Source organism: Hemiscyllium ocellatum, chromosome 11, assembly GCF_020745735.1.
Source record: "Hemiscyllium ocellatum isolate sHemOce1 chromosome 11, sHemOce1.pat.X.cur, whole genome shotgun sequence".
Classification (NCBI taxonomy): Eukaryota; Metazoa; Chordata; class Chondrichthyes; order Orectolobiformes; family Hemiscylliidae; genus Hemiscyllium; species Hemiscyllium ocellatum.
The window spans coordinates 17209128-17227524 of record NC_083411.1 but is presented as its reverse complement, the minus strand read 5'-3'; the positions used below and the strand labels follow the sequence as shown (position 1 = coordinate 17227524).

Genomic DNA, 18397 nt, shown 5'->3' with positions numbered 1-18397 from the left:
CGGGTTCAACTCCACCCTTGAACTACTGTATGGAGTTTGCACATTCCCCGTGTCTGCATGGGTTTTCATTGGGTGTTCCCTCCTACAGTCACAAAGGTGTACAAGTTAGATGGAGTGGCCACGCTAATTCGTCCTTGGTGTTCAGGGATGTGCAGGCTAGGGGAGTTAGCCGTGGGAAATGTAGGGTGATGGGATGCTTACCGGAAGGCTGGTGTGGACGAGTTGGGCCGAATGGCCTGTTTCCACACTGTTGGGATCGTATAACAGTCAGCTGAACCACGAGGAACAAGCTACCTAAGTAACGCTACTTTTCCAGACTTCCTGGCAACTCTGTGAGAAACTTTAACATCCATGTGACTGGGTTTCAACCCCAATTGAACGGTTGTTAGCTTTTCTGTTCTCATGTGATTTATTTTTGATACTGCACATGAGCCAGAAAAATTAAAACCAGCTTCTGAATGTTTGGAATAGTTGGCGATTGTTGATTCAGTCACATGTCAGAACCTGCATCAGATTCTTGTAAGAATGTTAATACTTAGAGTAAAACTGAGTTGGAGATAAAGCAAGGGCCTCAATTCTTGAAATTGTTGGCGATAAGATATAACTTACATTAGTAGTCACAAAGGAGTCACTTTATACAAAGCCAGGCAACAAACTGGGCAAATTCTTTCCTATTATGGTATTTAAACCTCTTACTTTCAGCAACTTTACTTCTTTGGATTAAAACATATCACCTCAGGTTAGATTTCTCAAACTGAGAGTTGGCAGGATCTCAGGCACACACATAAAAAACATATGAAAAGAATTTCTAAAATCGCACTAGGAGTGGGGGATAAGGGTTCTAATGTTCAGTTAGACACAGGAGGAGCTTGGATGGAGAAGCAATACAGAAGAAAATGTATCAGTTTCACCAGATTAGCACAGAATTTTACTAAGCTATAGGTAACATGGTGGGTTTGAACTCACTAATAACAGGGACAGGTCAGTTGCAATGTTATGTAGTGATCTTCGTCGCAAAAAGCATTTCACCAGATGTAATAACTTGCTGCGGCTTAGAACATACGGGTAGAAAAGCAGTTATTTTACAGTACTGCAAGAGAATAAAATAAGAGTTTCTTCAGAAGTAGGGAGGGGAAGGTCAACTAAAGATGCTGCTCTTGAGTTGAACACAAATTACACTTGTTTAGTTCTATTGTTTTCTGTGCATAGTTGGCCTGCTGAAGGTCTTTATAGCAATGAATAAAAGTGATCTGGATAACGTACAAAAAGTAACAAGCACTAATGGACTCATACCTCAGCAACATTTGAAATTTTTACCAGCATATCCCAACAATCAGAGGGAAGGTTTGCAAATAAAGCTCAGTCTATCAACCGGCTATGATCTGTGTGCTGCTTCTGACCCATGTCTATATTTACTGTCTATAGCACCTGGGAGTCAGAATCGAGCACTTTTGAAATGCAATCCCAGTCCATCCACGTCAACAGTACACAGTCAAGAAAACACATCAAAGCCTATACTTCCTGAGAAGGCTAAGGAAATTTGGAATCTCCACAATAACTCTTACCAATTTCTACAGATATACCACAGAAAGCATCCTGTCCAGATGCTTCACAGCACAGCGTGGCAACTGCTCTGCACAAGACCACGAGAAATTACAGAGTTGTGAACACAGCGCAGTCCATCACGAAAACCAATCTTCCTTCCATTGACTCCAGGCAAAACACAGACCAAGATGTGCAGTGTCCAGGGATATGTAGGCTAGGTGGATTGCCTAGGCCATGGGAAACACAATGTTACAGGGAAAGGATCAGTGTGGATTAAATGGCTGAATGGCCTGCTTCCACACTGTAGGAATTCTGTGATATAGTTCCTAAGACCATAAGACCATAAGACATAGGAGTGGAAGTAAGGCCATTCGGCCCATCGAGTCCACTCCGCCATTCAATCATGGCTGATGGGCATTTCAGCTCCACTTACCAGCATTCTTCCCGTAGCCCTTAATTCCTCGAGACAACAAGAATCTATCAATCTCTGCCTTGAAGACATTTAGCGTCCCGGCCTCCACTGCACCCTGTGGCAATGAATTCCACAGGCCCACCACTCTCTGGCTGAAGAAATGTCTCCGCATTTCTGTTCTGAATTGACCCCCTCTACTTCTAAGGCTGTGTCCACGGGTCCTAGTCTCCTCGTCTAATGGAAACAATTTCCTAGCGTCCACCCTTTCCAAGCCATGTATTATCTTGTACGTCTCTATTAAGTCTCCCCTTAATCTTCTAAACTCCAATGAATACAATCCCAGGATCCTCAGCCGTTCCTCATATGTTAGACCTACCATTCCAGGGATCATCCGTGTGAATCTTTGCTGGACACATTCCAGTGCCATTATGTCCTTCCTGAGGTGTGGGGACCAAAACTGGACACAGTACTCCAAATGGGGCCTAACCAGACAGTTCCTGTTGCCATGTGAAAGCAGCCAACAAAATCAAAGACACTGCCCACCCTGGTAATAACCTCTTCCATTGGGCAGAATAAATAAAGTATGAAAATATGTACCAACAGAATCAAGAACGGCTTCTTCCTCACTGTTATCAGACTTATGAATGGATCACTCGCATATTAGAGTTGATCTTTCTCCATACCTTCTCCGAAGCTGCAACACTATATTCTGCATTCTGTTCAATTACCCTGATGTACTTCTGCAAGATATGATTTGTCTGTAGCACACAAAAGAAAAAGAAGGAAGCATATGTAAGGTATAGACAGGATAGATCGAATGAATCCTTAGAAGAGTATAAAGGAAGTAGGAGTATACTTAAGAGGGAAACCAGTAGGGCAAAAAGGGGACATGGGATAGCTTTGGCAAATAGAATTAAGGAGAATCCAAAGGGTTTTACAAATACATTAAGGACAAAAGGGTAACTAGGGAGAGAATACGGCCCCTCAAAGATCAGCAAGGTAGCCTTTGTGTGGACCCGCAGAAAATGGGAGATACTAAATATGTACTTTGCATCAGTATTTACTGTGAAAAAGGATATGGAAGATATGGAAATAGATGGTGACACCTTGCAAAATGTCCAAATTACAGAGGAGGAAGTGCTGGAGGTCTTGAAATGCATAAAGGTGGATAAGTCCCCAGGACCTGATCAGGTGTACCGAGAACTCTGTGGGAAGCTAGAGAAGTGATTGCTGGGCCTCTTGCTGAGATATTTGTATCATCGATAGTCACAGGTGAGGTGCCGGAAGACTGGTGTTTGGCAAACGTGGTGCCACTGTTTAAGAAGGGTAGTAAGGACAAGCCAGGGAATTATAGACCAGTGAGCCTGATGTCGGTGGTGGGCAAGTTGTTGGAGGGAATCCTGAGGGACAGGATGTACATGTATTTGGAAAGGCAAGGACTGATTAAGGATAGTCAACATGGCTTTGTGCATGGGAAACCATGTCTCACAAACTTGATTGAGTTTTTTGAGGAAGTAACAAAGAAGATTGATGAGGGCAGAGCAGTAGATGTGATCTATATTGACTTCAGTAAGGCATTCAACAAGGTTCCCCATGGGAGACAGATTAGCAAGGTTAGACTTCATGGAATACAACGAGAATTAGCCATTTGGATACAGATCTAGCTCAAAGGTAGAAGACAGAGGGTGGTGGTAGAGGGTTGTTTTTCAGACTGGAGGCCTGTGACCAGTGGAGTGCCACAAGGATCGGTGCTGGTTCCTCTACTTTTTGTCATTTACATAAATGATTTCGATGCGAGCATAAGAGGTATAGTTAGTAAGTTTGCAGATGACACCAAAATTGGAGGTGTAGTGGACAGCGAAGAGGGTTACCTCAGTTTACAACAGGATCTTGACCAGGTGGGCCAATGGGCTAAGAAGTGGCAGATGGAGTTTAATTCAGATAAATGCGAGATGCTGCATTTTGGGAAAGCAAATCTTAGCAGGACTTTTACATTTAATGGTAAGATTCTAGGGAGTGTTGCTAAACAAAGAGACGTTGGAGTGCAGGTTCATAGTTCCTTGAATGTGGAGTCACAGGTAGATAGGATAGTGAAGAAAGCATTTGGTATGCTTTCCGTTATTGGTCAGAGTATGGAGTACAGGAGGTGGGAGGTCAGGTTGCGGCTGTACAGTACATTAGTTAGGCCACTGTTGGAATATTGCGTGCAATTCTGGTCTCTTTCCTATCGGAAAGATGTTGTGCAACTTGAAAGGGTTCAGAAATAATTTACAAGGATGTTGCCAGGGTTGGAGGATTTGAGCTGTAGGGAGAGACTGAACGGGCTGGGGCTGTTTTCCCTTGAGCGTCGGAGGCTGAGGGATGACCTTATAGAGGTTTACAAAATTATGAGGGGCATGGATTGGGTAAATAGGCAAACTCTTTTCCCTGGGATCGGGGAGTACAGAACTAGAGGGCATAGATTTAGGATGAGAGGGGAAAGATATAAAAGAGACCTACGGGGCAACATTTTCACTCAGAGGGTGGTACATGTATAGAATGAGCTGCCAGAGGAAGTGGTGGAGGCTGGTACAATTGCAACATTTAAGAAGCGTTTGGATGGGTATATGAATTGGAAGGGTTTGGAGTGATATGGCCAGGTGCTGGCAGATGGGACTAGATTGGTTTGGGATATCTGGTTGGCGTGGACATGTTGGACCGAAGGGTCTGCTTCCATGCTGTCCATCTCTATGACTCTGTGACTCTAAATAATATTTTTCACTGTATCTCAGTGCATGTGACAATAATAAATCAAATTAAAAATCACTGTTGTGTTTCAGGAAATGTTTTTACATGCAGCTGGCCTCCACAAACAAACAACATGATAATGACCAGGTAACTTATTCTTGTGATGGTGATTGAGGGATAATTTACAGCCAGACTAGGAAAACTCTCCTGCTCTTTTTCAATATAGTGCCATGGGATCTCTTACTCACAACTCAAACTAAAGATCGGCCCCTAGTTTCACATCCACCCAAAATACAGCATCTCTGACAGTACAGCACTCCCTCAATATTGCAATGGAGTGATATTTGTGCTCAAGTCCTGGAGTGGAATGCAAACACAGAACATTTTGACTGAGAAAGAGAAGGAGTACAAATTGAGTCAGGGCTGACACAAGCAATCATTACACATGCTAGCATGGGCTGAATGGGACAAATGGCCTGTTTTGGGGCTTTATATAGTACAGAAAAAAATTACAAACCTAGAAATGGCTAAGTATCAAGTTTACAATGGCAACTGAGAGCAAACCAATAATAGTAGCATACTTATACTCTTTTTGAACTGAGAGTCTCTCAGTGAACCTCCAGTATGTTCCATCTGCACAGTGACTCTTCATTGCACAAAGCACCTTGCTCCTTTATGGAAAAGAACATTGGAGAAAACTTTGACAGAGGCTTTTGAAGGACTAGAAGTAAAGAGAATGAAGAGGGTTGGATAGAGTACAGTAGAATGACGAAGCTCGATACTGGATCAAAGGTGAGTCAAGACTCCCACTAAAGGTAAGAGTTTTGGATCAGTTGGACATGTATATAGGGTGGGTCTAGGTAAGGTGAAGATGCCTCTGGTGAAAATCAAACTTTGAGTTAGAAGTAGCATAAATACAGGTTCGATAGCTTCACATCTAATCTAATCTAATCTAAACAATTCTAATATTGCAATTGCTATGTTCATTGCCTATATGTATATACTCCAACAGAAACTGAAACTAAGTGCCAGCTCCACTTTCTTTGCCAGCTGTCCATTTACCAGATTATAAATCTACCTCAATTATATGCTAATCTTACAGACATGCAGTAAAGTCACCTTGGGGATGACCATCATGACTAAAGCTCAGCCAGTTGGTGATCTAGCAGGACATTATTGGAATTGCCAACTCAATAAAAGGAAATGGATCTTTCCAGTGCATGAATCCAACAGGTTTACTACACTTGGAAACCTCTGCACATCAGAGGACGTGGACTTTAAGGTGAGCAGGGAAAGATTTAAAAGGGGCCCAAGGATCAACTATTTAATGCAAAGGGTGGTACATGTATGGAACGAGCTGCCATAGGAAATGGTGGCAGCTGGTGCAATTACAATGTTTAAAAGACATCTGGGTAGGTATATGAATAGGAAGGGTTGAAGAGGGATATGGGCCAAATGCTGGCAAATGGGATCTGATCAGTTTAGAATATCTGGTCAGCATGGACGAGTTGGAGCAGAGTTTGTTTCCCTGTTTGTTTCCCTAAAGGAATTGTAAAACTAGGTCGAGATTGATAGTTCATAAAATGCAGGCATAATAACGAAATGCATAAGATTGTGTACAACTTAAGCACGAAAACATTTAGGTCAGGTGTTTCAAATCACCATGAGTCAACTCCCACTCACATTGAGTAAATAAGTTCCTCTAGAATTCCCCTTTACCTCATATTTCAGCATCCCTGTTCTGTAGAGATATTTTTTTCCATATTTAACATATCAAACATTTTCAGAACCTTAAAGCCCATTAACCGGTCACTCCCTCATTCTTCAATTTTCTAGAGGAAATGGTCTCAGCATGTTCAATGTTCAAGGGTGTCTTATCCCTTTTTATAATTGCTTTGACGTTCCAATAGGTCAATCCTAATGATATCAGGAAGGAAGAGGCCTACTGGTCAACTTTATTGCCAACCACCCCAACCCCTCCTGTTATCATTCACCTCTGACCCAGGAGCCAGGGATGATCCTTGGCTTTGAGTTGCTGGCATACCAGCAGTAGCTACCTCACTCCCAGTGGCACTGCCATTCAGAGATGCCAGGTCAGCAGCTTTCAGCAGGTAGATGCCTGATCCCATTAGAAGGATCATTGTCAAGTACCTAAGTGGAACAAATGGGGACAGGTCTTCCTGAAAAGAGGTGGTGCAAGGCTCAAATCTCCATTGCCTCCAAGATTCCATTCAAAGTTCCTGTTCCTACATCAATCAGGAAAAGTGGCCCATTTTGAGCTATATTTTGTTTTTACAAGTGATGTTGGCTTACTTAATTGAAAAACAAGTCAAGTATGCGGTGATGAAAACAGGCCAGATTGACAGATGTGGTAACAGGAGGGTTGATTCACAAAAAGAGGCATTGGCCAAATAAGGCTTGTTAAGGGGTCATGACCAAGATGATGGCTGACATGTTGTTTGTGTTATAATGCAGTAAGAGCTCTTGGCCATTGGTCTTGGGTCATGGGACTTTCCTTCAAGGTTTGGAAAATTGCAAAACATTGCACATTTTTCATAGACTTATTAGCTCTGTTAACTTCTGCATTATTACAGGGTAAACTGCTGAACATACAGAACAGCAGCAAGGTGGCACAGTGGTTAGCACTGCTGCCTCACAGCGCCAGAGACCTGGGTTCAATTCCAGTCTCAGGTGACTCTCTGTGTGGAGTTTGCACATTCTACGCATGGGTTTGCTCCAGTTTCTTCCCACAATCCAAAAATGTGCAGGTTAGGTTAATTGGCCATGCTAAATTGCCTCACCACCTTAGATGAAGGGGTAAATGTAAGGCAATGGGTCTGGGTGGCGGGTCGGTGTGTATTTGTTGGACCAAAGGGCCTGTTTCCACACTGTAAGTAATCTAATCTATCTAGAAATGCTGCCTCACCCAAGGGAAGGCTACGGAAGTTCATGTCCTGTAAAGCTCTTGTCAATCTCAAAGTAAGGAATTTATTTCTAAAGGTTATACTTTACCATATTAAGGATGAATGATAAACACAAACAGTTAGTAGGGATGAAATTCTAGTGGATTTTGCTGGTGATATTCCTATTTTAGCTGAAGTCCCATTCTTAACCACTGAAATTTCCCTTTTGAAACTTAAAAACACACACAATACCTCTGCTTTCCCTTCTTGGCAGATTTCAAATGCTTGGCAAATGTTTGAATCAATCCGATTTCTATTCTGGTGAGGTCCAGATTCCTGATCTTCAAGACTGCATGATCTACAGCCAAGGTGAACTCATGGAACAGGACTTGGTAGAGTGGCTGATCTTCTCGGGGTTCGGGTGGATTGTACCATAACAAGATGAACTGTGAGTAACTGCACTCAAACACTATAAGAAATAACAATTTCAATGAGAAAAAGATTCAGTAGAAATACTTGTGCAAAGCATTCCTCCTAAACAAAACAACAGTTACGTTTCTGGGTGAAAACTCATGCAAAAAGTTGACCTGGTAGATCCATACCTCAGAAAATTACATATGTGAGAGGTGCCATGGGAGAACCATTAGTGTACACTAGAAGAAAATCAAAGAGGTTTGGACATTGCAAAAAAAAAACATTTGAATGTGTTTAAATGTAGCACCAACAAACAGGACCATCTTGTAACAGACCTCCTGATTTTGATTGAACAGGTAATTGTGATTTACCCAACTAACTACAAATAGAGGGATGGATCATGTTTTACAGAATCACAGAAGTGTTGTGATACAGCAAGGGATTCAGCCTGTTATGTCTACACTAGCTCTCCAAATGATCATTACCCAGTGTCAACCGGATGAAGTTTTCCAACAATGGATTCCTAGTCATCATTAGACTCTTAATTCCAGATTATGTTAAATTGAATTCAAATTCCCCATAGCCTTGCACATTATCTTTATCCAAATCATCCATTACACTTTTGAATGCCTCAATTGAACCTGCCCCCACCACATTTCCAGACAGTGCCCTCCTCACCCTAACTACTTGCTGTATGAAAATGTTTTCTTCTCAGCTTTCCCAATTGAGGTTCTGATTGTGATAAGTATCTGATGCATTCCAGCATCTCAAAGCCTTGGTCTTGTGTGGTCCTGCATATCTTTCTTTTATCCAGTCATGGAATGAGGGCATCCCCAGCAGGACCAGCATTTATTGCCCATCTCTAAGAGTGGATAAGAGTTACAACAGTGTTGTGGGCCTGAAGTCACATCTAGGCCAAACCTATGGCAGTTCCCTGCCCTTTAGGACAAGATTGGACCTAATGAGTTTTTTCAACAATGGATTCATAGTCGTCATTAGACTCTTAATTCCAGACCTTTTTTTAATTGAATTGAAATTCCATGATCTGCCATGGTGGGATTCAAACTTGGGTCCCCTGAATGTTAGTTCTGAGGAAGGGTCACCCGACCTGAAAAGTTAACTCTGATTTCTCTTCACAGATGCTGCCAGGCATGCTGAGCTTCTCCAGCAATTTCTGCTTTTTGTTTCAGATTTGCAGCATCCGCAATTCTTTCGGTTTCCCCAGAACAGTACTTGGGTCTCTGGAGTAACAGTCCAGCAATACCGCCATCACCTCCCATATCACCATCATTCACACCAATTAACAGAAAGTCACTGGCTGCTGGCACAGAAATGGAAACTCTCAGCCCATGAGTGGCTTAATCTGAAACCCTCTGTGCACTCAAGTTGACCATTTAAAACAAAACAAAAATGTTAAGGACTGGCGATTCAATAGCAACAAAGAAATGACTACTTGGTCCCAGGTTTACTGTGATCAGCACACACAAAAACAATGGCCTGAATTCAGAAACATGGAATATTTACCTTTCCTGAGGGACTGTTGAAGGCCTGGATCAAGCACAACTGAATTCTGCTCTCTCCTATCAGGTGCATCCACATGATCTTGAGGTTGGCCTACTTCCTATAAAAAATTAAATATAAGGTTATGGTCCAAATATTACAGATTATTTGATTAGGAGTGATTACCATGTGCTGGGTCCATCAAAAGGTTATGCCTTGCACATCATATGTATTGAGGTATAAAGAATATCCCCTAAAAAAAACTTTGTAATTTGGGAACAAACAGTAACTTCCACTCAAAAGTATTTCAAGACTTCAATTGCTTATTTTATCCAGCCGGTAACGTTTTGAAAAATTAAGAATGAATGTAATCCACCATTTTGTAGTGAAAAGGCTTTATATAGGACAATCACTTGCAATGGCTTCCCTTCCTTGACAGTGGGTGGGGAAGGATTCTTGCAGTATTGCATTACTAACAGTTCAAAAAGAATTACACATCCAGAGTGAGAAAGGTGAAAGATACTAATTAGATAGGCATAAAAAACAGATTGTATTGGAGAGAAATGGAAGAAAAAAAGAACCTGCATCTGAACTGAACATCACAGGGAGCAAAGGAAGATGACTGTATATAGAAATGCCAAATAATTTTCAGATTTTGGAATTTTCTGGATCATAGAATGACTTTAGAATGCTTAACTACAAGTGTGTGAACTGGAAAACAGTGTTAGGTAGACATGTAAAAATGAAAGAAATTTGAATATGATTCTATTATAAGTAAACTGGGAACATTGAGGACTCCAAGAATAATTCCCAGAACCCGAGAATCACCTCTGTTTCCTAAATTATTTTGTGTCCTTTCATTATCTTGAAAGTCTACTGGCTCTTACAGATATAAGAAGTTCCACTTGACCATGTTTTGTGGGAATAGGCTGACTTTGACCTCTTTGTGGATGCTCCTTACATCCTCAGGTCTGCATTTCTGCCTGGCCATATTGTGATACTGAATCTATTGCTGTTCATGAAAGCACTGGGTTTGCAGTATCATTTGACCAACACCATTGTCATCATACCGAAAAAGTTAAACAGTACAGCAGTGACAAGAACATCAAAATCTGACTTGGAATTAGACTAATGACCTTCAATAAATCCTAGAATTCTCTATTTTATGTACTCCCACATTGCTAATTGTCTACCCTTTCTCATCCAAAGGCAGTGAACAATCATGGGTAATGACAATCTCAGCAATAATAATCAATAGTTATTCATCTATAACAGGCAATGAGCTAGACTGTCGAATAACAACACATGGATATGAACCACAGAGTTAAAACTACATTTAAAATACCAATGTGTAGTTTTCTGCAGCTCCCTAAATACCCCACAATATCAATAGTGTGGTTTAAAGTCGCACAACAGGAAGTGGAACGCAATACTAAACCAATCCAGTGGAAAGAGTTCAGTAGTAGCTCAATAGAACATAAGAATATTCAATTACACTCAAGTTATTTCAACACTGACATATTAACCTCAAAATCACTCCCACTGAAGTGAATGCACAGGAAAGAGATTAATGCTCTAGTTGATCTTAACTTTCATTTTCACTCAAATAAAGTGTGAGAATATCTTTCATTCCTGATGGTAACATAGGAAAGAACGCCAAGAGAACAAAATGCACTCTGTAGCAGCTTTTCACAGACAGCATGGGGCAAAAGTGAAGTCAATATACTGATAATCACCAACATTTTGTAGTAGTTATAACAAAACCATCAGCACTTCTCTGAAATGGACAACAATTAAGTATCTGCATGTGTGCAAAATATCCAAAAATTGCTGTTATTGATTCTACATTTCTTCATGTAGTGCAGCGTTGAAAGCCTCCTTACAAACACTACACTGATGAAAACTAACTTTCTTACATTATTAGTCTTTCTTGAAAATGTCACGTGGGTTCTTAGTATGTAAATTCATAAATATTACGGAAAAAAATTCCGACCTTGGAAAATTGATCTTTTTAAATTTCTCTGTTATGATCCAGGAAATTTGATACATTTTTTAAAAGTTGGAATTTTGATCATTTTAAGTTTCTATCACTTACTTATTTCAAAATCTGTAAGATGTGAAGAGCATATAAAGTATAAAGAGTGAAAAATACTCAGTGTATTTTACTTCCTGGTATGTTGTCTGTGAGAATACTTCCATGTGTGTATGTCCAGCTTGCTGACATCACTGTCTCTACATATCTGCAGTTCCTGGACTTCAGGCCAAATACAAAGTAATATCAGGAAATTAAAAATCCACACCACAGATTGCTAGATTGCTGTGGGTGGATTCCTCAGAGGTTCACAACATTGTCATTTAATTGCAGATTTTAAGATCTTGGCCAACATTTCTCAAGATCAGGATCGATGTAAGGTTTCCCCAAATGTCCTTAATTGATAAAAATGTTACAAAAATGGTATCATAGTACAAACTACATGTGAAGATGGCCCTTCTTCTTGCAACCCATCAATGATGAAATCCATTATCTAAAAAGACTAATGTGTTTAATGCAATATGTCAAGTAAAGTCAAGAAAGCAGATTACAGTACAGCATTATAGAAGCATTTTATCAATCAATTACAACAAGGGTTAAAGGACAGAGATGGGACAAATGGAATTTTAAAAAATGAGTGAGTTTATCCGAAATGTGGATTCATTGTAGTTCAACATGTTGGTTTCCTTTGATGCCATTATGCACTTCTATCTGTGCCAGGTTTGGGGTTGGTGAAGGAACATTTAATTTAGCAATTAGAATTACTACATAGAATGTCAATACATGTAACAGCAAATGTTAATCACAGCAGGAACTCTATGAAGTGACTGGACTCTAGCAATTGTTGCACAGTCCCCACTTACTCTGATACTGGAAAGTGATGATAAAGGCCATCAAAACTGAAAGCTATCATGCAAGAACCATGTGAAGACATTTTGACAACCACAGTCCAAGGAATCAGCAGTTTTTTAATGCTTTATAAATTGGTGTCCCTTTTTCAATTTGTTTCTTGCATTTCAATCCTGATTAGTGCAAAGCAAAAATCCTTGACAGCATTTCCTTTTAACAATGAATAAGTTCCATACTACCAAGTAATTACATAGTAAATGAATAACACTACGCTAAATCCATTCATGTGCCAGGGTATAGTAGGCTATGGACCAAGTGCAGATAAATAGAATGAGGGTAGTTTGGTGTCTGATAGTCAGCATAGACACAACCAGAAAATCAAATAAGTAAATAGGAGAATGACATACTGGCCACAATTGCTACATTCTTATGAGGTCAGAAGGTTAAGGCATCAAGGTGAATGCTAAGACTGAAGACCATAATCTCAGTTGAGGAACGATATTATTGCCATTGAGGGAATGGAACACAGGTTCACCAGATTTCTTCTAGCGTTTCTAGTATTTGAGGGTGGCACGGTGGCACAGTGGTTAGCACTGCTGCCTCACAGCGCCAGAGACCCGCGTTCAATTTCCGCATCGGGCAACTGTGGAGTTTGCACATTCTCCCCATGTCTGCGTGGGTTTCCTCAGGGTGTTCCGGTTTCCTCCCACAGTCCAAAGATGTGCAGGTTAGGTGAATTGGACACACTAAATTGCCCATTGTGTTAGGTGAAGGGGTAAATGGAGGGGAATGGGTTTGGGTGGGTTGCTTTTCAGAGGGTTAGTGTGGACTTGTTGGGCCAAAGGGCCTGTTTCCACACTGTAAGTAATTTAATCTTAATATCTATTTCTACAGTTTCAAAGAAGAAACGTTGATCCAACTGAAACTTGCAAAATGCTTTAAAGGACAGACAGGGTAGATGTTTCCCTTGGTTGGACAGTCTAGTACCAGGGACACAATTTAAGAATCAGAGGGAATGACATTTAGGATCATAAGATAATAGGGTGTGTTTCCAATCTCTTCAGTCTAACTAATCCACACCTATCATGTTCCCAAACTAAACTAGCCCCTCTTGCCTGTGTTTGGCCCATATCTTTCCTATTCATGTACTTATCCATATGTATGTGAAATGTTGTAACTGTAGCTCCATCCACCACTATCCCTGGAAGTTCATTCCACATATGAACCACCTTATCTTCTCAATGATCCAAGGATCTGAATCCTTGTAAATTGCTCCATTTCATCACCTGTTGACTTTTTTGCCCTATCTTTTTATTCCTACTCTCACCAGAACATGGCACCGGGTGTAAACCAGAGATTACTACATTTGAGGTTCTGCTTTTAACCTTCAACAAACCTCCTGTATTCATTCTACAAAGCCTTAACCTTTTCCCTAACTACCTCATTTTATTTACTCAGAAGGTTGTGAATATTTGGAATTCTCTACTACAGAGGGCTGTGGGAGCTCAGTTGGTAAGTATATTTAAAAAGTGGTTGATAATCTTTTGATTATCAATGGCATTTAAGGTTATGGGGATGATGCTGAAAAAGGTGTTGAATTGCTTGATCAGCCACGATAGTGCTGAAAGGCAGAACTGGTTTAAAGGTTTGAATGACCTACTCCTATTCCCATGTTTCTATGACACTCCAGTGCTGTGTGTCAGAAACTGCTGCATTGCTGGTAAAAAGCTGTAGGTTCTTATGGAGGAGTATATGAAATGGACCTATTGGCCATTCTTTATCCTTACCTTTCTCATTTTAATTTAATTCAGAATAAGGCAGAAGACTACATTCAGGCTATATTTGAGAAGTATGTTCAGCTTTCCCTGAACTCTCACACAGAAAGGAAAGACCCAGCCATATTGATGAAACAGAGATAAGTCACAAGATTGAGTTCCTAACAGAGGATTGAGTCATAACCAAAGACTGGAAAACATATGTACTTTCTGTTTAAGATTGGAAGTACCTAAGAGAGACATACAAGGGACTTTTCCTGAGGATACAGAGGTTGGGAAATAATGTGGTATGGAACTGGTGCATTTGGAAGACATCTAAATGAAATCTTGACAATACAATGATTATCTAATAACTTAAACCCAGTGCCCATGTTATCATGTTGACATTTGAATATTGCAGTGTTTAGATCAGAGTGGTGCTGGAAAAGCTGAGCAGGTCAGGTAGCATCCGAGGAGCAGGAAAATCGACATTTCGGGCAAAAGCCCTTCATCTTGAATATTACATCCAGTGTTGCATTAAAGAATATTGTGCAAAGACACATTCTGCCTAATGTCTTCCTGTATTCAAAGTTTGTGAGAAGATTTGTAGCTTGGGTGCTTGTTGTTGTGGTTCTGTTCGCCGAGCTGGGAATTTGTGTTGCGGACGTTTCGTCCCCTGTCTAGGTGACATCCTCAGTGCTTGGGAACTTCCTGTGAAGCGCTTCTGTGATCTTTCCTCCGGCGTTTGTAGTGGTTTGAATCTGCCGCTGCCGGTTGTCAGTTCCAGCTGTCTGCTGCAGTGGTCGGTATATTGGGTCCAGGGCGATGTGCTTATTGATTGAATCTGTGGATGAGTGCCATGCCTCTAGGAATTCCCTGGCTGTTCTCTGTTTGACTTGTCCTATATTAGTTGTGTTGTCCCAGTCGAATTCGTGTTACTTGTCATCTGAGTGTGTGGCTACTAAGGATAGCTGGTCATGTCGTTTCGTGGCTAGTTGATGTTCATGGATCGTTAGCTGTCTTCCTGTTTGTCCTATGTAGTGTTTTGTGCAGTCCTTGCATGGGATTTTGTACACTACATTGGTTTTGCTTATGCTGGGTATCAGGTCCTTCGTTCTGGTGAGTTGTTGTCTGAGAGTGGCTGTTGGTTTGTGTGCTGTTATGATTCCTAGTGGTTGTAATAGTCTGGCTGTCAGTTCGGAAATGCTCTTGATGTATGGTAGTGTGGCTAGTCCTTTGGGTTGTGGCATGTCCTCGTTTCATTGTTGGCGCTTCACAGGAGGCTCAAAAGCACTGAGGATGTCACCTAGACAGGGAACGAAACGTCTGCAACACAAATTCCCAGCTCGGTGAACAGAACCACAATGCCTTCCTGTATTTCAAACTAGTTGGTTCCCCACACTACTTAAAATGACTTTACTTTTGGAAAATTTATATATGCTTGTTAGAATACTGATCAATTCAAACCCTGTCCTTAACATAAAAATCATTAGGTTGATTGGATGACCAGCATCTGGTGACTTTGTCAGCACAAGTGAAACGAAAGATTCATTTAGGATAAATAAACAGAATCAAAAAGAGGATGTGCTTTCTCTTCATAAAAAAAACACCAAAAGTTCTGATAAGTGAATGAACCCTCTCAAGTTTCACAACATCCTTCTCATAGTCACAGAGAATTACAGCATGGAAACAGACCCTTTGGTCCAATTCATCCATGCAGATATCCCAACCCAATCCAGTCCCACCTGTCCATATCCCACAAACCCTTCCTATTCGTATACCCATCCAGGTGCCTTTTAAATGTTGCAATTATACTAGCCTCCACCACATCCTCTGGCAGCTCATTCCATACATGTACCACTCCTGCGTGAAAAAGTTGCCCCTTAGGTCTCTTTTATATCTTTCCACTCTCACCCTAAACCTATGCCCTCTAGTTCTGGAGTCCCCCTCCGCAGGAAAAAGACTTTGCCTATTTATCGAATCCATGCCCCTTATGATTTTGTAAACCTCTATAAGGCCACCCCTCAGCCTCCGACACTCCAGGGAAAACAGCCCCTGCCTATTCAGCCTCTCCCTATAGCTCAAATCCTCCAACCCTGGCAACATCCTTGTAAATCTTTTCTGAACCCTTTCAAGTTTCACAACCTCTCTCCCATCAGAGGGAGACCAGAATTGTACGCAATATTCCAACAGTGGCCTAACCAATGTCCTGTACGACCTCGCAACCCCTGTACTCAGTACTCTGACCAATAAAGGAAAGCATACCAAATGCCTTCTTCACTATCCTATCTACCTGCGACTCCACTTTCAAGGAGCTGTGAACCTGCACTCCAAGGTCTCTTTGTTCAGCAACACTCTCCAGGACCTTACCATTAAGTGTATAAGTCCTGCTAAGATTTGCTTTCCCAAAATGCAGCACCTCACATTTATCTAAATTAAACTCCATCTGCCACTTCTCAACCCATTGGCCCATCTGAACAATATCCGTTATAATCTGAGGTAACCTTCTTCGCTTTCCACTACACCTCTAAGTTTGGTGTCATCTGCAAACTTACTAACTATACCTCTTATGCTCACATCCAAATCATTTATATAAATGATGAAAAGCAGTGGACCTAGCACCGATCCTTGTGGCACTCCACGGGTCACAGGCCTCCAGTCTGAAAAACAACCCTCCACCACCACCCTCTGTCTTCTACCTTTGAGCCAGTTCTGTATCCAAATGGCTAGTTCTCCCTGTATCCCATGAAATCTAACCTTGCTAACCAGTCTCCCCTGGGGAACCTTGTCGAATGAAGTCCACATAGATCACATCTACTGTTCTGCTCTCATCAATCCTCTTTGTTACTTGTTCAAAGGAAGAAGACCAGAATTGCATGCAATATTCCAAAAGTGGCCTAGTCAATATCCTGTACAACTGCAACATGACCTCCCAACTCCTGTACTCAATACTCTGACCAATAAAGGAAAGCATACCAAATGCCTTCTTCACTATCCTACCTCTCTGTGAATCTACTTTCAAGAATCAACCTGAACTCCAAGGTCTCTTTGTTCAGCAATACTCCCTAGGACCTTACCATTAAGTGTCTAAGTCCTGCCAAGATTTGCTGTTCCAAACAACAGCACCTCACATCTATCTAAATTAAACTCTATCTGCCACTCCTCAGCCCATTGGCCCATTTGATCAAGATCCCATTGTAATCTTAGGTAACCTTCTTTGCAGTCCACTACACCTCCAAGTTTGGTGTCATCTGCAAACTTGCTAAGTATACTTCCTATGTTCACATCCAAATGTTCACATCATTATATAAATGATGAAAAGTAGTGGACCCAGCACCGATCCTTGTGGCACTCCACTGGTCATAGGCCTCCAGTCTGAAAAACAACCCTCCACCAGCACCACCCTCTGTCTTCTACCTTCAAGCCAGTTCTGTATCCAAATGGCTACTTCTCTGCACTCCAAGGTCTCTTTGTTCAGCAACACTCCCCAGGACCTTACAATTAAGTGTATAGGTCCTGCTAAGATTTGCTTTCCCAAAATGCAGCACCTCACATTCATCTTGATTAAACTCCATCTGCCACTTCTCAGCCCACTGGCCCATCTGATCAAGATCTGTTATAATCTGAGGTTACCTTCTTCGCTGTCCACTAAACCCCTAAGTTTGGTTCATCTGCAAACTTATTAGCTATACCTCTTATGCTCACATCCAAATCACTTACATAAATTATGAAAAGTAGTGGACCCAGCACCGATCCTTGTGGCACTCCACTGGTCACAGGCCTCCAGTCTGAAAAACAATCCTCCACCAGCACCACCTTCTGTCTTCTACCTTCGAGCCAGTTCTGTATCCAAATGGCTACTCCTCTCTGTTTTCCATGAGATCTAACCTTGCTAACCAGTCTACCATGAGGAACCTTGTTGAACACCAAACTGAAGTCCATATAGATCACATCCACCACTCTGCCCTCATCAATTCTCTTCATTATTTCTTCAAAAAACTCAATCATGTCCGTGTAACATGATTTCCCACACACAAAGCCATGTTGACTATCCCTAATCAGTCTTTGCCTTTCCAAATACAGGTAAATCCTGTCCCTCAGGATTCCTTCCAACAACTTGCCCACCACCAATGTCAGGCTCACCGGTCTATACTTCCCTGGCTTTTCCATACCAGCTTTCTTTAATAGTGGCAGCACGTTAGTCATCCTCCAGTCTTCCAGCACCTCACCTGTGACTTTAATGACACAAACATATCAACAA

The 18397-nt window shown here is 41.3% G+C and overlaps 1 protein-coding gene across 2 annotated transcripts in view; it reads right to left on the bottom strand.

Annotated features, from left to right (window-relative positions):
- Nucleotides 1–18397, bottom strand: part of si:rp71-46j2.7 (sorting nexin-25) — a 67635-nt gene that overhangs the window by 43406 nt on the left and 5832 nt on the right. For both annotated transcript variants that reach the window (XM_060832429.1, XM_060832431.1), the window contains exons 2-3: nucleotides 9526–9622; nucleotides 7840–8056 (exon numbers count right to left, since the gene is read on the bottom strand). In XM_060832429.1, coding sequence (XP_060688412.1) covers nucleotides 7840–8056; nucleotides 9526–9622 — 314 coding nt within the window. The remainder of the gene's footprint in view (nucleotides 1–7839; nucleotides 8057–9525; nucleotides 9623–18397) is intronic.